This window comes from Schistocerca piceifrons, chromosome 3 (assembly GCF_021461385.2).
Source record: "Schistocerca piceifrons isolate TAMUIC-IGC-003096 chromosome 3, iqSchPice1.1, whole genome shotgun sequence".
NCBI classification, from domain to species: domain Eukaryota; kingdom Metazoa; phylum Arthropoda; class Insecta; order Orthoptera; family Acrididae; genus Schistocerca; species Schistocerca piceifrons.
Genome location: NC_060140.1, coordinates 603,089,394 through 603,111,838, shown reverse-complemented (window position 1 = coordinate 603,111,838; position 22,445 = coordinate 603,089,394). Strand labels below are relative to the sequence as shown.

Sequence of the window (22,445 nt, the reverse complement as noted above, 5' to 3'; positions counted from 1 at the left end):
AGGCCGTCGGCCACTGCCTTGTCCAAGGTGACAGGCCATTTCAAAAATTTGGCATTCTGGACGTACTCTTGACGCTGCATGCTGGGCAAAATTCGTTTGACTATACTGATGTTTTAACTCTATAGAAAATCGTCGTCAGGAAAAAACTAAATGAAAAGCAGTAACATAGAAAACTGGTTTTCTATTTTGCGGAAGAGAACTGAAAGTAAATGACACGAAATACAGTGTGTCTGATATATAACTTTGTAAATAAGTTGTCAGTTTCCTGTGAGTATCGCATGAATAATGCAGTGAGCTTCCAAATGTGTCGTATAACTTGTTTTGTCTTCTTCTTCTTCATCGTCTTCCTACTCAGTATTAGGACTAGTAGCCTGTTACGGTTTCAGGGTGACCTGAGGCTTTCCAGGTGTCATAGGGGACAATCAAAGGCTACGGCAGACAACTCCAACAAAATCTGAACATTAGTCTGAAACCAGAAAAGTGGCAGCCTCACACCAGACTTGCTACCTGTCAGCTAGCAGCGAACTGGTGGCACTAATTGTTTTGATTTCAAGTCTCAAAGAAGAAATAATAATATGAATGTTAATATTAACGACTATGGCGAGAAAAAGGACAAGAGCTACAATAAATTTATTTATATAAAAGTGAATTTTTACAACGCCAAGATTTTAAATCAGTCTAAAATGTGTAAAGTAATTTCTCTTAGCCCCATACATCATCCTAATACCATACAGATAGTACCGAAATTTTGTAACTGTGAATTATTAATACCTTTTAAAATTCTTGCAAGATTTAAAACGAGAAGTTTGGGGTACATGGAATGGATGATAGTAAGAAGGTGAACTATTCATGCATCAGTTATTAAATACTATAATAGTAAGTAGGTGAAGTGTTTATGCGTAAATTTTGTATTGCATCTGCCCCACGTTTTTTGTTTTAAATCTTACAACCATTTTCACAGCCGTTACAAATTTAAACTCACAAACTTTCAGGGCTGTTTGTATGGGGTTAGGAATATGTGTGGGGCTAGGAGAAATTATTTTATACCTTTTAATCCAATTTAAAAAGTAATACATTAAGAATTCAGTTTTAGTTAAATAATTATCTTCTGATTTGTGGACTAATGTGAGTATGTGTGATATTTTTCGATCGATTCCAAAGATTTTGATGAGATTACAACACGGACACGTGGTAATAACTTTCACGAACATTTCAATTTCTCTTCACCTGACTCATCATTAATATATTCCTTGCTGCCGTTTATTTCTAGCGAAAAGACCGTGAGGGTAAAGATGAGAGAGATTCAAGTTCACACAGTAGTTCATCAGCAACTATTCTCCCTGCGACCTGTTCGTGGCTGAATCAGGCAAAAGGGGAAATGGCAGTGGTGCTCAGAGCACACTCTGCCATACACCAGACAAGAAAGCTAGTTAATATTGCATTGTCATCCAGTACAGAGCTGTATTTAAGATTTGAAGTATCTGGCTAATCAGGAAATTAGCTTAGAATTCATTGTAAAATTTGTACTGAACAGAGAGACAGACAAGAAATAACATAATCCGATACTAGCCCCACTACGCATTGATCCTGCAGGACAACCTGGATGTCAGACATTGACACAATTTTTCTCTCTCACCCTATCGAACAGACTGAAGGAAAGTGAGTTAATACTGGACTCACATCCAGTTGTGAGCTATGTTTATAATTTCAAGTCTCTAGCTCATTGGGAAGTAAAACTAAGTAACTGGATGATTTAAGAAAAAGTTGAAATGACATTCATAACAGAAACCAAACACACTCAATCATATTTTGTAAGTATAGTAAATAGTTTCCAGTAAAAACAGGTGTATTTTGGAGTATACCTGTCTTTTAGTTAACCCTGAAATGTGAGGTCCACATTAATCTGGCTACTCGATAGCTGGCAGTATTTAGCACAATCCTCTACTATGCATTCCACAATGATTCAGAGAGCATGGATGTACAGGGTGTTTCAAAAATGACCGGTATATTTGAAACGGCAATAAAAACTAAACGAGCAGCGATAGAAATACACCGTTTGTTGCAATATGCTTGGGACAACAGTACATTTTCAGGCAGACAAACTTTCGAAATTACAGTAGTTACAATTTTCAACAACAGATGGCGCTGCGGTCTGGGAAACTCTGTAGTACGATATTTTCCACATATCCACCATGCGTAGCAATAATATGGCGTAGTCTCTGAATGAAATTACCCGAAACCTTTGACAACGTGTCTGGCGGAATGGCTTCACATGCAGATGAGATGTACTGCTTCAGCTGTTCAATTGTTTCTGGATTCTGGCGGTACACCTGGTCTTTCAAGTGTCCCCACAGAAAGAAGTCACAGGGGTTCAAGTCTGGTGAATAGGGAGGCCAATCCACGCCGCCTCCTGTATGTTTCGGATAGCCCAAAGCAATCACACGATCATCGAAATATTCATTCAGGAAATTAAAGACGTCGGCCGTGCGATGTGGCCAGGCACCGTCTTGCATAAACCACGAGGTGTTCGCAGTGTCGTCTAAGGCAGTTTGTACCGCCACAAATTCACGAAGAATGTCCAGATAGCGTGATGCAGTATCGTTTCGGATCTGAAAAATGGGCCAATGATTCCTTTGGAAGAAATGGCGGCCCAGACCAGTACTTTTTGAGGATGCAGGGACGATGGGACTGCAACATGGGGCTTTTCGGTTCCCCATATGAGCCAGTTCTGTTTATTGACGAAGCCGTCCAGGTAAAAATAAGCTTCGCCAGTAAACCAAATGCTGCCCACATGCATATCGCCGTCATCAATGCTGTGCACTATATCGTTAGCGAATGTCTCTCGTGCAGCAATGGTAGCGGCGCTGAGGGGTTGCCGCGTTTTGTATGGATAGAGGTGTAAACTCTGGCGCATGAGACGATACGTGGACGTTGGCGTCATTTGGACCGCAGCTGCAACACGGCGAACGGAAACCCGAGGCCGCTGTTGGATCACCTGCTGCACTAGCAGCGCGTTGCCCTCTGCAGTTGCCGTACGCGGTCGCCCTACCTTTCCAACACGTTCATATGTCACGTTCCCAGTCCGTTGAAATTTTTCAAACAGATCCTTTATTGTATTGCTTTTCGGTCCTTTGGTTACATTAAACCTCCGTTGAAAACTTCGTCTTGTTGCAACAACACTGTGTTCTAGGCGGTGGAATTCCAACACCAGAAAAATCCTCTGTTCTACGGAATAAACCATGTTGTCTACAGCACACTTGCACGTTGTGAACAGCACACGCTTACAGCAGAAAGACGACGTACAGAATGGCGCACCCACAGACTGCGTTGTCTTCTATATCGTTCACATCACCTGCAGCGCCATCTGTTGTTGAAAATTGTAACTACTGTAATTTCCAAAGTTTGTCCGCCTGAAAATGTACTGTTGTCCCAAGCATATTGCAACAAACGGTGTATTTCTATCGCTGCTCGTTTAGTTTTTATTGCCGTTTCAAATATACCGGTCATTTTTGAAACACCCTGTAGTAGTAGACGTAGAAAGTAGCCAGCAGAGTACTGAGTAGGAGCTCGACGACAGCCTAAATGGAGCAGCTAAGACTTTGAAGTGAAGTGTCACCTACCAGAGGAAGATGGACCCGTAGTAGCCGGCGGCGCGGTAGCGGCCGCCCCAGGCGAAGCCCTCCTGGCCCAGGCTGAGGTACTCGGCCACCGTGAGGATGGGGAAGGGCAGGCCGCGCACCAGCGCCTCGCGGTAGCTGTCGCCCATCTCGCCGGGGCCCCCCCACCGGAAGCGCTCGTTGAAGTCGATGTCTTGCGTCCCGTTGCCCCCGCCGGTCGCTGCAATTCAGAGGAGACAGTCGCTCAGCCACAGTCGCTGGTGACGTACGCGCAGCGCGATAATCATTTGCAACAGGCTTGCTGATTTCGCTTTAAATAAAGGCGTCTAAGCTAAATACACTGCCTCACGAAAAAAGTGAAGCACCCAGAAGACATATACAGACCAATTGTAGGTATGTAAATGATTAGAGCTGCAATTCTCTGTGATATGTAGACCACCCCTCAGAGATCATTAGTGTTGTTCGTGTTTTGTGTTGTTCGCCTTGTAGAATATGAGAGGGGCGAGAACAGATATTGAGCAATCACTGTAAAGGATGCCACGTACTCCTGTGGGACAGCCCTATTGACACCTGACGAAGTTTGGGAAGAGCCTCACTGTGGGTCCCCAGTTTGTCATCTGGTCGTGTCATGCAATGTCTAGATATGTGAGACATTCAGATGTGACAGTAGTCCAATGTCTGACTGCATGGAAACGTCAGATCAAGTGTTCAGTCGACTATGTCTGACCACAAGGGAGGATTGCCGTATTGTGAACTTAGCGTGTCGTAGAATTCGATGTCATCCCACACCACTGGTCAGAGACTAGCAGCAGCTGCACTATGAAATTACCATTCCACGCGCAGAGTGCCGTTAACACCACAATACTAACGACTGCGTCTTGATGGTGCCGAGATCAGGAAGCACGGATAACTGGTGTCACGTTGTGTTCATCAGGACATCAGGAAATTGCGGATCCGCACCACTCCCGATGACCATCGTCAGCGAGTATGACAGGGACCTGGGAAGAGGTCTTGCTCTTCTATCGTTTCGGACGTCTTGGTGTGAGGAGATCGACTGGTAGTGGTTAAGCAAACTCTGATGGCACCACGGTACATCATGGACACCCTGCATGCTCACGTATTTCTTCTCGCGCGACAGTAATATGGTGCCATCTTTCAAGAGGACAATGCTGATCCAGACATGGCAGGTGTCTGTATCAACTGTCAGCACAGTGTTGAGGTACTCTAGCGACCAGATAGATCCCCACAGCCATTCCAGATGTAACAAGTGTGGGACTGTTTCAAACGTCAACTCCGCCATTTCAAACGTCAACTCCTCAGGAGAGTTATAGTGGGCCAGTTTGCGGTCTAGTTTGCCTCAGGTGAGGACCCAGCAGCTTTGTGATATCTTTTTCAATCGAAACAGTATAAGCATCCAAGCCAGAAGCGGGTGCAACGTCATACAGCTAAGTGGTCTCCAACAAGTTCTTTGTAAAAGAGACTCGACATTGCAGTATAATCATTGGAATAACATCACATATCCTCTTAACCCGTGAAGTTTCATTTAGTTTCCTCCATCTCTTCCAAATGCTTCACTTTTTTTGATAGGCAGTGAAAGCTGACGGTTTGAGACTGTCAGAGCTATGCAAACGCTTCATGAACAGAATAACACACGTTTGTAGAATAACGGTGTGGTTCACTATTTTCAGTCGTGGACTGAATGCTATATTTGCTTTTTTAGGGGAAGAATACGTTTCTGACAGGCCATTCCTGACCGCGCATGTGGGTTCATCCTCTACGCTAAGGATACCAGATCCGATTTCCGTTACGCCTCAATATACAACACGATCCGATAAAACTTGAAATACTCTTTTTTACATTTATACGAGTATTTATAACTTACACGGCATTTAAATTGTGGTTAAATGTACCGATAGGGAACGAAGCACAAACTGTGTTTGCATTCAAGTTCTTTTGTTTAATTTTTTCCATTTTCGTTTTCATTGTTAAAATTACGTTTACATTATTATTCTTGACTGCTGAGACATTTGTGACACATAATCAAAGTATATATATATATATATACACAGGGTGAGTCACCTAACATTACCGCTGGATATATTTCGTAAACCACATCAAATACTGACGAATCGATTCCACAGACCGAACGTGAGGAGAGGGGCTAGTGTAATTGGTTAATACAAACCATAAAAAAATGCACAGAAGTATGTTTTTTAACACAAACCTACGTTTTTTTAAATGGAACCCCGTTAGTTTTGTTAGCACATCTGAACATATAAACAAATACCTAATCAGTGCCGTTTGTTGCATTGTAAAATGTTAATTACATCCGGAGATATTGTAACATAAAGTTGACGCTTGAGTACCACTCCTCCGCTGTTCGATCGTGTGTATCGGAGAGCACCGAATTACGTAGGCATCCAATGGGAACGGTGATGCACCTTAGGCACAGAAGAGACTGGAACAGCTCATTACGACCACATGCTAACACCTTTTTATTGGTCTTTTTCACTGACGCACATGTACATTACCATGAGGGATGAGGTAAATGTACATACGTGGTTTCCGTTTTCAATTACGAAGTGGAATAGAGTGTGTCCCACTGGAAACGCGTCGACGTATGTGGTATCAGCATGATGGTGCACCTGCACATTCCGCAATTACCACTAGGCTGACCCTTGACAGGATATTCGACGGGCGTTTCATAAGACGCATAAATTGGCCAGCCCGTTCTCCTGATCTTACACCTCTGGGCTTCTTTCTGTGGGGTACGTTAAAGGAGAATGTGTACCATGATGTGCCTACAACCCCATAGGATATGAAACAACGTATTGTGGCAGCCTGCGGCGACATTACACCAGATGTATTGCGGCGTGTACGACATTCATTACGCCAGAGATTGCAATTGTGTGCAGCAAATGATGGCCACCAAATTGAACATCTATTGGCCTGACATGTCCGGACACACTCTATTCCACTCCGTAATTGAAAACGGAAACCACGTGTGTACGTGCACCTAACCCCTCATGGTAATGTACATGTGCGTCAGTGAAAAATACCAATAAAAAGATGTTAGCATGTGGACGTAATGTGCTGTTCCAGTCTCTTCTGTGCCTAAGGTCCATCACCGTTCCCTTTGGATGCCTACGTAATTCGGTGCTCTCCGATACACACGATCGAACAGCGGAGGAGTAGTACTCAAGCGTCAACTTTAGGTTACAATATCTCCGGATGTAATTAACATTTTACAATGCAACAAACGGCACTGATTAGATATTTGTTTATATGTTCAGATGTGCTAACAAAACTAACGGGGTTCCATTTAAAAAAACGTAGGTTTGTGTTAAAAAACATACTTCCGTGCAATTTTATGGTTTGTATTAACCAATTACACTAGCCCCTTTCCTCACGTTCGATCTGTGGAATCGATTCGTCAATATTTGATGTGGTTTACGAAATATATCCAGCGGTAACGTTAGGTGACTCACCCTGTATACGATGACGCGCTGAAAAGTAATGCCTACGAAGAAACCCTCAAAGCTTATTAAATGAAACAAACGTAATTAACATTCTGCGCCTTTATTCTCCATATCTACATATTTGTTTCTCAACATAGTCACCGTGGTGACGAACACGTATCTCCCAACGAGACACCAGTTTGCTGATAACGTCACTGTAGAATGTTTGACTTTGTTGACGGAGTCACTACCTTACCTCTGCTTGCACCGCTTCATGGTCATCAAAACGAAATCATCGAATGCATTCTTTGAGTTTGGGAAACAGATGAAAATCGGATAAGGCCAAGTCGTAATTGTATGGAGGATGATCGATGGCAGTGAACCAAAGGCGTCGGATTTTTATACGTGCCCCAGCGCTCATGTGTGGGCTGGTACTATCATTCTGAAGGTGAGGATGCTATATTTGTAGACGAGTATTTTGAATTAGAAAGCCGATTGTAGCATGCACCGACGAACTTACGTTACACACCGCCGTATTACACTATACAATTCGGAGCCATCTAGTGGCAGAAGATTGCAACTTGCGTCAGCGAAGTGGGTGAGTCAACGGAGTAATATGGACGATATGTAATACCTCAAGCGATACTGAGAACAGAATAAGAAAGTCGGGAGGCATTGCCTTTCAACATATATACTGAAGCGCCATCGAAAAACTGATATCGGCGTGTGTATTCAAGTACAGAGATATGTAAACAGGCAGAAAACGGCGCTGCGGTCGGCAACACTTAAATAAGATGGCAGGTGTCTGACGCAGTTGTTACATCGGTTACTGCTGCTACAATGGCAGCTTTTCAAGATTCAAGTGAGTTTGTGCGTGCGTTATAGTTGTCGCACGAGCAATAGGACAGAGCATCTCCGAGGTAACGATGAAGTGGGAATTTTCCCTCACGACCATTTCATGAATGTACTATGAACATCAGTAATCCGGTAAAACATCACATCGCCGATATCGCTGCGGCTGGACATAGATCCTGCAGAACGGAACTAACGACGACTGAAGAAATTCGTTCAACGTGACAGAAGTGCAGGCCTTCCACAAAGTGCTGCAAATTTCAATGCTGGGCCATCAACAAGTGTGCCGGCCGGAGTGGCCGAGGGGTTCTAAGCGCTTGAGTCTGGAACCGCGCGACCGCTACGGTCGCAAGTTCGAATCCTACCCCGGGCATGGATGTGTGTGATGTCCTTAGGTTAGTTAGGTTTCAGTAGTTTTAAGTTCTAGGGGACTGATGACCTCAGAAGTTAAGTCCCATAGTGCTCAGAGCCATTTGAACGATCAACAAGTGTCAGCGTGCGTACCATTGAACAAACATCATCGATATGGGCTTTCGCCGCCGAAGGCCCACTCGTGTGTTCTTGATGACTGCATTACACAAAGTTTTACGCCTCGCCAGGGCCCGTCAACACCGACACTGGACTGTTGATGACTGGAAAATTTTGCCTGGTCGGATGAGTCTCGTTTCAAATTGTATCGAGGGGATGGACATATACGGCTATGGAGACAACCTCATGACTCCATGGATACTGCCTGCCGGCAGGGGACCGTTCGGGCTGGTGTAGGTTCGGTAATGGTGTGGGGCTTGTGCAGTTGGAGTGATATGTCTAGATACGTCTAGATACGACTCTGACAGTAAGTATCCTGTCTGTTCGCCTAGCTCCATTCATGTCCATTGTGCATTCCGACGGAGTTGGGCAATTCCAGTAGGAAATGCGACACCTCACACGTTCAGAATTACTAAATTGTGGCACCAGGAACACTCTTCTGAGTTTAAACATTTTCGCTGGCCATCAAACTCACCAGACATGAACATTATTGAGCATATCTTGGATGACTTGCAATGTGGTGTTCAGAAGCAGTTTCTTTGGCTCTTCAGTATAAAATTAATGTGTCTTTGCTAAAACAATTACTTTGCGAGAATCAGAATATTTGTACTGTAATACCTTTGATGAAAGAATTATGTCGTATTTGGCTGAAATTTCTGGCAACGCACACGCTTAATACTTTAATAAACATCCTGTGATGCAGAACGCCTCTCTCACAGCGTCTGCCACTGGAATTGGCTGAGCATCTCCATGATGCTTTCGCTCTTGCTAAATGAACTGTTACGAATGCTGCTCTTCTTTGGATCTTTTCTATTTACTCCATCAATCCTATCCGGTACGGATCTAAGACTGACGAGCAATTTTCAAGTACTAGTCGAACGTGTGTTTGTAAGCTGCTTCCTTTGTCGATGCACTACATTTCTTGAGGATTCTTCCAATGAATGGCTTCTGGCATCTGCCTTATTCGTCATTAGTTTTATGTGTTCGTTCTATTTTAAACCTTATCTAAGTAACTCCTTCCAGTGCTTGTCCACAAATCGTGTGATCGTACAATACATGGCTTTCTGCCTATGTTTTCACATAACACAACCTTGTTTATGTTGAAGGTCAATTGCCAATCCTTGCACCAAGTATCAATCTTGTGCAGGTCTTGCTGAGTTTTGCTACAATTTTCTAGCGTTGCGAATTCTCTACATACAACAGCATCCTCTGTGAAAAGCATCATGGAACTCTGGACGTCATCAACTAAGTAATTTATATATACTGGTATAAGTGCAGATATTTCTATTAGTAATTAAGGACGGTGTACTGAACGAAGTTACATCAGTAATTAAGTCATTAGTAATTACTGTGGTGTACTGAGATACAAGACATTTAGCCAGTTATTGTCAGAAGTACCATGGAGGTTTGTCCACAGCAGGAACATCGCTGTGCGCAAACCAATCACGTTGCCCGCGAGAAACACTACCAGGAAGAGAGACGCGCGCTAAAAGTAGCCGTGCAGGAGCAGAAACTGTCAGTTGCAAGTTGTAAGTCGATCCGAGTCTTGCTAGGGAGTTCCTGCAGAATATTCATCGTGTCTTCAAGTCATCGAGTGAGATAGAAAGAACGACCGAGAGATAGCCAGTGGTTACTCTTCAGAAGAAACGAACAGGGAACAGAATTACCGTATAGGGACGGAGACCGCTTGTCTAGAGATTTAACTGAGTACTGTTAGTCTGGAGTTGTTCTTGTAATGTATTTTACTATTCACTATTCTGTAGTACTTTTGTTGTATGTGTGCTGCCCTAGAACCCACGCATCCGTCCTACCAGGACACCATTATTAGTCTTTTTTTCAGCGACAGTGAGATTTGCACCAAAATGGACGCCCCCCCCCCCCACCCCCAGCCCACAACTATTATAGCCTTTAGAAGTCGTATGATTTTACGTTGGTTAGTACCTCCAAGTACATGTGGCAAGAGCAAGCTTATTTTCCCTTGGGCAGTTGCTGAAGTGTGTGTGCGTGGACGTAAAACAGTTAGTCTATACCGATAGGCTTACTCCACTTAGTGGTGCAGTACGACCGTGCAGACAACAGCATATCGTAAAGTTTGTGAGATATCCGTGTGAAGACTGACGCACAGAAAAAAGACTCACTTATGTGTGTACATATTAAGGTACCACATATAAAAATATCAGCCCTCATACCCGTTACGCAGCGAACTATGAAAAATAATGGACCCATAACACTCCCTTGTCACACATTATGTTATGTACATAGTTCCGCGTAGTCAGCGCGTACACAACTTCCCACTAGAGTGCGCCCCGCTAATCACAACAGCGCAGGCGCAGCGCTCGTCCGTCTCCGCACTACGAGATGGCGCTGTCTTAGAGACGGACCAAATTCTGCTTCCGCCGATCCGCGTATTACTATGTATCGCAGCCAATGAGATTGCTGCTAACGTAGAACCTTTTCTCCTCGCGGATCACACTCGCGCAGTGATACCTGAACGCTCGAGGTATTATAACGAGTGTACAGACCTCCGATTAGTCAGTCTGCATTAGTCTGCATTTGTCTGTACCAGTCTATAGTCAAGTTTCAGCCTGCGCCGAATAAGATTATCATCTTCCTGTACATAGCCATGAAGATAAATGTATAGACACTTTGTCAAGTATCAGAGATATGTGAGAATAAGATTAACGTACCAAGACCAAAGGAATTTCAGATTGTCAATTGTAAATAGCATCCAGAACCAAGTTAAGTAATTTTTATGCTGGTTATTATTTTAATAAATGTGTGTGAAAATTAATCAAGTTCTGTTTAAAGTTGTCTCCGTCAATCTGCTACTCTAAGCGTGCAAGTGGCATTTCTATCATCTGACCTAACGGCAGAAGATAAACACGTCACGATAAGACCACGAGACATATTGCTGACACTCGCCTACTTCGTTAGAGCGACAAGTCAAATAATCTGATGGTGTGTGTACCGAAGGTCTTACAGTACGCACACCACACATTACATGTGACTTTTACATCTTAAGGCCTCTCTCTGTTGAGAATGACATGCTGTGTTCTGTTTTCTAGGAAGTCTTCAGTCCAGTCACACAGTGGGACTGATATTCCGTGTACTGGTAATTTGTTCAGTAGGGGCAGTGCGGAATTGTACCGAACGTCTTCCGAAAGTCAAGGAAAACGGCATTGACCATAGTGACCGTATCTGCTGTTTTGTGGGTCTTGCGGACGGACAGAGCGAGCTGGGTTTCACACGACCATTGTGTTCTGAACCCATGTACATTTCTACAGAGAAGATTTTCAGTCTTAAGAAAAGTCATAAGACGCCAGTATGAAACATGTTCCAAAATGCTACAGCAGACTGACGTCAGACATATAGGCCTATAGTTTTGGGTGTTAGTTCGACGACCGCTTTTGGAAACTGTAATGACCTGTACCTTTTTCCAATCATTTGGAATTCTTCGCTCCTAGATAGACCTACGGTACACTGTTAATGGAAGAGCGGCAAATTCTTTCGCATGCTCTATGTAGAATAGAGCTGGTATTCCGTTACGTCCAGAAGCCTTTCCATTATTGATCGAGTTCAAGTGCTTTCCTATCCGCTGGTCACTTATTTCGATATCTGTTATTTTATGTTATAGGAATTACAGACATTATCTTTCTATCAATGGGGCAACTTGAAAATTTGTGCCGGACCTGAATTCGAACCCTGTTCTCCTGCTTACTAGGCGCTGACCACTAGGCCACCCGGTCACAGTGGCCACCCTAGCAAGCCCCCATCAGACCCAAATTCGTAGTTTATCCACGCACTACCGATGTAGAGACGTTGCCCACTTGTAGCTAATGTCTAATTCCTTTGAACCTATTTGCATATAGTCCTTTGTGTCTTGATTCATAGTAGCTTCAGGATCAAAATAGTGTCCGTTCCTTCGGACATGTCAGAGAGCAGACACTATATTTATAATTAAGTAAGGCGATGATGGCTAATGATCCCTTCAGTGCGGGTGCACACCAAGCTCTAATTCTTCGGGAACGAGGCTAATAAACAGGAGCACTATGTCAGTGTTGTGTTGTATAAGTTGAGAATTTTGGTCTGACGGGAGGCGTGCTAGGGTAGTGCGTGCAGAGATGGTAATCACTGTGTCTGGGTGGCGTAATGGTCAGTGCACCTGACTTGTAAGCAGGAGACTACGGTTCGAATTCCGGTCTGGCATAAATTTTCAACTTGTTCCATTGGTATAAATCAATACCCCATAGCAGTTAATGTCTTTAATTTCTTTTTGTCTTGATTTTTCATTTTGTAGTTCGTGCTTCGATTTAGAGTAGAAACTACAATGCGATCTTTCTCTGTGACACAGAGTGCAGAGGGGGGTGTCCAGGCTCGAGGGGCAGCACTGTGGCAGTGGCATACCCATAAGTATGTACGCACTTGGAAGCAACGTAGATCACTGAATACTCAGGCAAAGCTCCCTCCGAACAGCTCATACGCCGCTCGCGAGCATGTTCGTCGCGCGTGTGTGCACACCCGTGGAAATCGACACTGCGCTTTTCCCTACTCGTTTATGAAGCATCATTATAATGGAATGTGCCGAAAGTAATTGCAAATTACGAAACTACCTGAAGCTGCACGCTTGCCTACCGACTTAATTAATAACAGGTTTGCAGGCGTATGTAAATTTGCACTCATAATGTTGTTCTGCCGCGCAGCAAAAATAGTAATTGAGAGGCGGTGCGGCACGGCACGCCAAATGTGTGGGATGCAGCGTACGGAGAATTACTTCTATTTGCAAATGTCCTGTCAGAACCTCAGTGTGAGAGAAGCTGTGTGTATAGGCTGCTCCCACCCGGTAACAAATGAGACAACTGCGACAACGATTTCGGGAGGATTAGACGTCGGTCCTCCGAACATATATCAGCGACAGAAGTCTGCGGCTGGTTTCTTTAACGCTAGGGGGCATTAATCAACAAAGCAATTGCTTTCACGAGCACGAGAAGCCGCTTGCAAATACGCCCATACGACAAGTGGAGAACTCCGCTTGTTGTACATCTACAAGACCTATTTCACACGTCCGAGATAAGACAATCGCGCACCCTTGGCGAAATACCTGACAGCACTGTGTTCCGTACATGATCAAATAAATTTAATCTCTTTGTTGACTGTAATTGACCTCTGGTAGCATGTCATTTGTCTTTACCTCCTTACTTTCTTCTGCTGCGATTATAAAGCGAGAAAGCCTCTGCGCGGGATGTCTGCAATACAGAACATATTTACCTGCTTTACGGCCATAGGTCACAACCGATCTATCACGAACTTACTGCGTCTATGAGTTCTTCCTATTGTCTGCCGATCTCGCAGTGGACGCACGCTTCAGTCAGATTTACAGCAGTTTACACCTAACGAAAGCTACCTGGTTATATCAACCGGTCCTGATGTGTGTGTGTGTGTGGGGGGGGGGGGGGGGGGGAGGGGGGAAGGAGCATTTTCATGAAAGATACATGGTTTTCAGAAACAAGCCTGACAAGCTTCGGAGGGTGTTGCAGGGTAGGTTGTGCTGGGAAATAATTGTTGAGAAACGAATTCCACACATTTCGCCGTTTCTGAGTCAATTAGCATTGAAATTAGCGTATCAAGTCGTTGCGCACACAAATTCAACGAAAATCACGTTTAGCGAGACTGTCCATGGCGGGCCGCTTGAATTTGCGTGCACAACGACCTGATTGTCTACCTTCAATGTTAATTAGCTCGGGAACGGCGCAGCGTACCGAATTTTTTTCTTAACCGTTATTTATCAGCACAACACACCCTGAAACACCCTTACAAGTTTTGCAGACAGCTTCTGATCACCATGTAGAAGTGTACTCATTCTCTATTTGTCGTTCCAGTTTCTTTTTCCGTACAACCATTTCACATCCTACAGTGTTCGTTTGCGGTTACTGGTAGTAAATTTTTGAGTTGGCGTATGGTCATCTTTCATGGTTAACAAATCTGCTTTTCTAATAGGCAACCGAAACTGAGAGTGCGTTGTCGTGTGTGGGTGCGGAATTCCATTAAGAACTGTCAAAACATCAAGAACAGTTACATTTCGTAAAGCAGTACGAATGGAAAGACAGACTGTGAAGACGTTGCCAATTTATACATTAGCTATATTTCAAGATAATGGCTTCACAAGCTGAAACCCATTGTGGTAAGACAGAAACATTAAATAAATAAGAGTCCACGTAGAAAAAATGCCGCATTCATTCAATTAATGTTTGGTTGTGGTACGCTTCATGATAAAGATGGATGAAAAATTAATCTAGGTGCATCAATAAACGTTCCCGAATAAATCTACGGATCTACACGTTGTGTAATTTGCCTCGCGTGCCGCACATCGCTGTGTGCATTCTGGGCGCGGCTTCCACTGAGACTTCGCTCAGCGCGACGATATCTCCGTAGACGAACAGAAGAAACGTTTCAACTGCAACAGTGATGTATTGGCATCTTTCTTTTTGCACATCTCGGATTCTACGTCTTTTTCCGATCCAGTAGTTATTTTTCCACGTGGCCCGTAGAATTAACCGCTCGGTGTGGAAGGCTCACAACTTTACCTCAGAGCTGGCGCGCTCTGTGGTCGCAGCAACCGCTACCATTTGCGGAAAGCTATTAAGGTGGCGCCATAGCCGGCGTAACGACACGGTTAACAGGCGTGCGGACAGAGGCCGGGTAAACACGGCCCAGAGTCGACCCGGCGACCCGCCGCTATCGGCGTTTTCAATCGACTGCGTTAATTGCGCTCGCGGACCTAATAGCACGCAGCCGGTGAGCGCGCTGGGCGCTTATCTAAGCGCCGTAATAGTGCCCCAAGTGTTAGGCCTGCCTTCCTTCCTTTTGTGCTCGCTTATTTTCCAGGCACTTCTGTAACAGTCTTCAAGAGCTGATAATATTGTACAAAACAATAAGGTCTCTGTAAACACTGCCACACAGCTTCGGTCTATTAAAAAAAAATAAAAAAAAACATAATGGAACCACCGAAAGCTGTTGCGGTGTGTGTGCTTCCCCATAGATACCAGTTTCGGTCAACCGACCATTTCCTAGTGACTGAAATATTCATAAAAATGTACGAGTATAGCAATCATTACATGTATAATAGACACTCACAGATTAACACTAAAGCTAAGGGACGCTTCCCTGGCCTCAAATAAAAAAATTGTTTTCAGTTGCAGCATCTGATGTACCAAACTTTTAATTTTCACGCGACGTGTCCCTGTCGGATAACAATGCTCGATGAAACTTGGACCATACACAGGAAGAACTGCTACAGTATACAACAGAAGGCAACAAAAGGGAATGCACAATGAGAAGAATGGAAATGATTCATTTATTCGAAGACTATAATTAAGCTGAAGTCATCGAGAGCGGGACATGGTTCTTAATAGGATGTGTAATGACCACGGACGGCGATGGCTTCTCTGCGGCGTGCTCTGATGCTGGCCAACGTTGGTAAATAGTCCCTGTGGTAGGGTGTTCCATTTCTCCAGCAGCGTCGTTAACGACATTTAGATATTCGATGGTGCATGCGGGCGTGCTGCAGAACGTCTGTCCATCGCATCCCCCACGTGCTCGATGGTACTTACACTACTGGCCAGTAAAATTGGTACACCAAGAAGAAATGAAGATGATAAACGGGTATCCATTGGACAAATATATTATACTAGAACTGACATGTGATTACATTTTCACGCAATTTGGGTGCATACATCCTGAGAAATCTGTACCCAGAACAACCACCTTTGGCCGTAATAACGGCCTTGATACGCCTGGGCATTGAGTCAAACAGAGCTTGGATGGCGTGTACAGGTACAGCTGCCCATGCAGCTTCAACACGATACCACAGTTCATCAAGAGTAGTGACTTGCGTATTGTGACGAACCAGTTGCTCGACCACCACTGACCAAACGTTTCCAGTTGGTGAGAGATCTGGAGAATGTGCTCGCCAGGGCAGCAGTCTAACATTTTCTGTATCCCGAAAGGCCAGTATAGGAGCTGCAACATGCGGTCGTGCATTATCCTGCTGAAATGTTGGGTTTCGCAGAGATCGAATGAAGGGTAGAGCCACGGATCGTAACACATCTCAAATGTAGCGTCCACTCTTCAAAGTACCGTCAGTACGAACAAGAGGTGACCGAGACGTGTAACCAATGGCACCCCATACCATCACGCCGGGTGATAGACCAGTATGGCGATGAAGAATACACGCTTACAATGTGCGTTCACCGCGATGTCGCCAAACACGGATGCGACCGTCATGATGCTGTAAACAGAACCTGGATTCATCCGAAAAAAAATGACATTTTGCCATTCGTGCACCTAAATTCGTTCTTGAGTACGCCATCTCAGGCGCTCCTGTCTGTGATGCAGTGTCAAGGGTAACAGCAACCATAGTCTCCGAGCTGATAGTCCATGCTGCTGCAAACGTCGTCGAACTGTTGGTGCAGATGGTTGTTGTCTTGCAAACGCCCCATCTGTTGACTCAAGGATCGAGACGTGGCTGCACGATCCGTTACAGCCATGCGGGTAAGATGCCTGTCATCTCGACTGCTAGTGATGCGAGGCCGTTGGGATCCACCACGGCGTTCCGTATTACCCTCCTGAACCCACCGAATCCATATTCTGCTAACAGTCATTGGATCTCGACCAACGCGAGCAGCAATGTCGCGAAACGATAAACCGCAATCACGATGCGCTACAATCCGACCTTTATCAAAGTCCTTACACGATGCATCGCAACGACGTTTCACAAGGCAACGCCGGTCAACTGCTGTTTGTGTATGAGAAATCGATTGGAAACTTTCCTCATGTCAGCACGTTGTAGGTGTCGCCACCGGCGCCAACCTTGTGTGAATGCTCTGAAAAACTAATCATTTGCACATCACAGCATCTTCTTCCTGTCGGTTAAATTTCGCGTCTGTAGCACGTCATCTTCGTTGTGTAGCAATCTTAATGGCCAGAAGTGTAAGTTCGGGAACGGGCAGGCCAGTCCCTTTGCCGAATATGATCTCGTTCCAAGAGCTCCTCCACCTGTGAGCTTCGATTCTGTCGTTCATTGTCATCATAAAAATGAAGTTAGGACCAAACACTACCCCGAAAATTCGCACATGGGAAAAGAGTTACATTGTCACAATAAGTCTGTTCAATGATATGGAGGTGAGCCCGTCCATGCAACATTATGCCTCTCCACACCGTAATACCTTGGCCACCAAAACGAACATATTGGGGAATGCTCCTGGGTGCATTATGAAATACAATATAATCGTCATGAAGTTTACTATCAGCTCGGATTTGTGTACTCAGCATTTCAGCGCAAGCACAACGGAAAGTACTAACGCAATCTGCATTCTGCCTATAACGGAAGAGTATGCAGCCGGTTTATCATTCAGAAATCACGTTTTAATATTGGTTCTTTGTACAGTACCATTGCAGAATATCCGTGTATGAAACGAACGTCGACAGATTGCAATCGAGAGCGTCTACATCTACATTAGTGCACCAAAAAACCGTTGGTGGTGGTACTACTAACTGATCTCTTCTTCCCCTTTTCTCTCGAGAGTAGCGCATGGGAAGAATGATTGTCGGTAATCCTCTGTATTGGCTCCAGTTTTTCGAATTTTTTGATCGTGGTCATTTAGGGAGATGTACGTGAGAGGAATTAACACGAGTATGTTGCCCGACACTTCTCGGAAAGCACTCACTCGAAATTTCAACAGTAAACTACACCGTGATGCACAACGCCTCTCTTGTAACGTCTGCCGCTGGTGTTTTTCGAACATCTCTGTAGCCCCTTTGTGCCGACTAGATGATCCTGTGATGAAAAGCGCAGCATTTCATCGGATCTTTTTTATACCGTCCATCAATCCTCCTATCTGGTAAAGAACCCAAATAGATGAGCAGTACTTCAGAATCGCTCGGACAAGCATCTTGAAAGCCATATGATTCGTGGACGTGTAAATTTCCTCAAGACTGTTTCTATGAATCTCTGTCTGTCATCTGCTTTTCCTATTTGTGTTATGTGGTCATTGCAACTGAGGTAGCTGTGGATAGTTACGCGTAGATGTTTCACTGTAGATGCTGTTTCCAATAATTTGTCCTCGATAGTGTAATTGCACAATAGTGGCCTCATTTTCCTGTGTATGCACAACGTGTTACACTTAGTCACGTTCAGGGCCAGCTTCCAGAGCCTGCACCATTTGTCAATCCTCTGTAGCTCATTCTGCGAATAGATACTGCCTTCAGGCGTTGCTGCTTTGTTATAGACAGCAGAATCAGCTACGAACAGTCTTCAACAGCGTCCGACGCTTTCTACCATATCATTTGCATACATTGTAAACGGTAACGGTTCTGTCACACTTCCTTGAGATACTCCGGAAATTACCTTTACAGTCAAAAATCTGATATGAAGCGTCATTCGGGTGCAGCAGCTCGCCTGATGTCAAATGGTGCCTTCGGTACACGATAACCTCTGCTTCGCGTAACCTTTAATTTGGACAGTGGATATTATGAGGGGCAGTCAAATGAAACCCGAAGACAGCGGAGCGGTTCTAAGCGCTTCAGTCCGGAACCGCGCTGCTGCTACGGTCGCAGGTTCGAATCCTGCCTCGGGCATGGATGTGTGTGATGTCCTTAGGTTAGTTAAGTTTAAGTAGGTCTAAGTCTACGGGACTGATGACCTCAGATGTTAAGTCGCATAGTACCTACAGCCATTTGAAGCATTTTTGAAAACCGAAGACCCACCAAAACCGGACCATGGAATTGTTTCATTCAAAAGTAATCACCACACGCGTTAAGACATTTATCCCATTAGGAGGCACGACGATCAACTCCTGTTTCTTAGAACGCGGTCGGCCGCCGACAAATCCACAACCGCACCCACTCTTGCACGTCCTCGTCCGACTGAAACCTACGTCCAAGCACGTTTTACTTGATGTCTCTAAGATATGAATATCACAGGATGAAAGATCCTGGCTGTGCGGAGGATGTTGCAGTGTTTCCCTAACAAATCGCTGAAGCGTAGACTTCGACCGATTGGTAGTGCGGGGACGGGCGTTGTCGTGTAACAAGATGATTGCGTCCGACAAAATAATTCCTAGACGCTTTCACTTATCGGCACGTCGCAGTTTCTGCAAAGTGTCTTCATAGCGCTGCACAATGATTATGGTTCCACGCTCGTGGAACTGGAGGAGCAAAGGGACCCTTCACTCGACGAGCAGGTCATCATGACCTTCACGGAACTTGTGTGAAAAACTTTGAATATTTTTTGGCAGCGGAAATGTGAGATGTATCAACTGGTCGCTTTGCTCTTTGCTATCAGACTGTGGCATGCTGTCGGACGTAATCATTTGGTTGCACGATAACGCCGCTCCCACACTGCCAATCGGAAGAAGGCTACGCTTCAGCGATATGGCTGGAAAACAACGCAGTATCCTCCGTGGCCCCACGATCTTTCTCCGTGTGACTTTCACATCTTTGGCGACCTGAAGAAAGACACACGTGGAGTTTGGTTTTAGTCGGACGTGTAAGTGCAAGAGTGGGTGCGGTTGTGGATCCGCCAGCGGACGGCGGCGTTCTACAAACGGCTCTAAGCACTATGGGACTTATCATCTGAGGTCATCGGTCCCCTCGAGTTAGAACTACTTACACCTAACTAACCTAAGGACATCACATCACACACATCCATGCCGGAGGTAGGATTCGAGCCCGCGACCGTAGCAGCAGCGTGGTTCCTGAGTGAAGCGCCTAGAACCACTCGGTCACAAAGACAGGCGCGGCGTTCTACGAAACAGGAATTGATAGCGTCGTCTCCCAGTGGGATAAATGTCTTAACGCGTGTGATGATTCCTTTTGCATGGAACCATTCCACGGTCCGTTTTTGAGGGAGTTAGATTTTCATTCGACTGCCCCTTGTAGATTTCTGACGTATGAAGACCTGTAGCTGTGGCTTATTTTTTAAGTCTGCGCGACGTTATATTTCAACAAGATAACGCAGCACTGCCTACAGTCGTTCCGTTCTGACCTATTTAGATACAGAAAATGTTCTTCTACACTCCTGGCCAGAATTTTCCGCAGATCTCTGGTCCTCTGAAAATAACCTTTCTGAGTTGCCGAAACACTGGTACACCACCATCCAGTAGACACTGCGACTGATGAAATTTGGCGTAGAAATGACGGGGCATGGCATAGATATAATCCAGGCTCAGTTCGGCACGATGCTCAGCCCGGCAGAAACAACTGTAGCTGCCTGAGGTATATTAGTTTAGTACCCCGTACACGAGGTGTGATCAAAAAGAACGGGACTTCTTTAATTTCATGTGCGTTATAAAGCCGATTTTCAATTTTTTCTTTATCTTGTCGGTCCACATGTTACTGATGTATGTTCGTATTTTCTACTCATTTGAACATTTAGTTTATTGTTGATTGTCGAAAAAGTTATATTGTTTTCGAGTGCTCGACGAATTGTTCAAAAATGGTTCAAATGGCTCTGAGCACTATGGGACTCAACTGCTGAGGTCATTAGTCCCCTAGAACTTAGAACTAGTTAAACCTAACTAACCTAAGGACATCACAAACATCCATGCCCGAGGCAGGATTCGAACCTGCGACCGTAGCAGTCTTGCGGTTCCAGACTGCAGCGCCTTTAACCGCACGGCCACTTCGACCGGCCCGACGAATTGTTCTTTCTGCAAAAGATGGATAACAGAATTTCTGTTAAATTTTGCTTGAAAAATGGAATAAAGTGCAGTATCGCTTTCGAAATGTTGTCTGTAGTTTTTGGAGAATCTATTGTGAATAATACAAGAGTTTTTGAGTGGTATAAACGTTTCATAAAAGGTCGAGAAGACGTTGAAGACGGCAACCGCCATGTACGCCCTAGTAAGTCAATTACTGACGAAAATGTGGGGGAAGTATGGAAAATGATTCTGGAAAATCGCCTAATCACTGACAGAGAGGTTGATGATGGTATCAGCATATCCTTTGGCTCTAGCCCAGCAATTTTTTCGGATGTTTTATGCATGAAACGTGTAGCAGTGAAGTGTCGCTTAGACACCACTCAGGAATTGTTGAATGAAGTCGACAACAATCTATAACTTCTAAAGAAGGTTATAAGAGGCGACGAAACATGGGTGTACGGGTATAACGTCGAAACCAAGGCCCAATCATCCCAATAGAAACTGCCTGAAGAGACAAGACAGTAAAAATATTCCTGCCTTGTGTTCGTACGATCAATAAGGGATACTACCTGGAAGTTACTCATTGCTTGCGTGAAGCAAACCGAGGAAAGCGACCAGAATTATGGCAAAACCACTCTGTAAATTCTGTCACGATAATGTTCGCGCTCACATCTCAATGCTTGTTCGTGATTCTTTGGCGAAAGACAAAAACTGTTGTGTTGCCTCATCCACCGTTCACCGGACTTGGCCCCCTGTTACTTCTTTCTATTCCCGAGGCTGAAGAGAACCATGAAAGGATGTCGTTTTGTCATCACTAATGAGATAAAAAGAAAATCACCGAAGGAGATGAACACAATAACGAAAACTGAGTTCCAGACGTGCTTCAAAGAATTGGAAAAAGGATGCGTTATATCTGAAGGAGATTACTTTGAAGGAGACAAAGTAGACGAATAAATTTTGATTACTTAAGAGCAACGAAAGTTCCCTTTACTTTTTGATCACACTTCGTATAACTTACAAATATAAAATAAAATAAAAGAATATTCAACATTAAAACCTCTGGTAATACATTTACGTCACAAAAATATGAAACACAAGTACCACTAGAATTAACAAACGAGGAAAATGACAAATCCAGTAGTCACCTGGAAGATTTCATGCCACCGTTGCTGCTCCAACCATGTACAAAATCTTAAAATTTCTTTATTTTCTGACGTTCCTGGTGTTGGAGTTTCAATGCCCAGCAGTGGATATCAAAAATCACGGAAGCCAGTTGCAGTGACTTGAGATGTGGT

General features: G+C 44.4%; 1 protein-coding gene across 1 annotated transcript in view; it reads right to left on the bottom strand.

Moving 5' to 3' along the window:
- The window catches only part of LOC124788882 (dual oxidase maturation factor 2-like), a 695,079-nt gene that overhangs the window by 240,069 nt on the left and 432,565 nt on the right, over positions 1-22,445 (bottom strand). Inside the window, exon 5 of the mRNA XM_047256164.1 lies at positions 3,621-3,837. Coding sequence (XP_047112120.1) covers positions 3,621-3,837 — 217 coding nt within the window. The remainder of the gene's footprint in view (positions 1-3,620; positions 3,838-22,445) is intronic.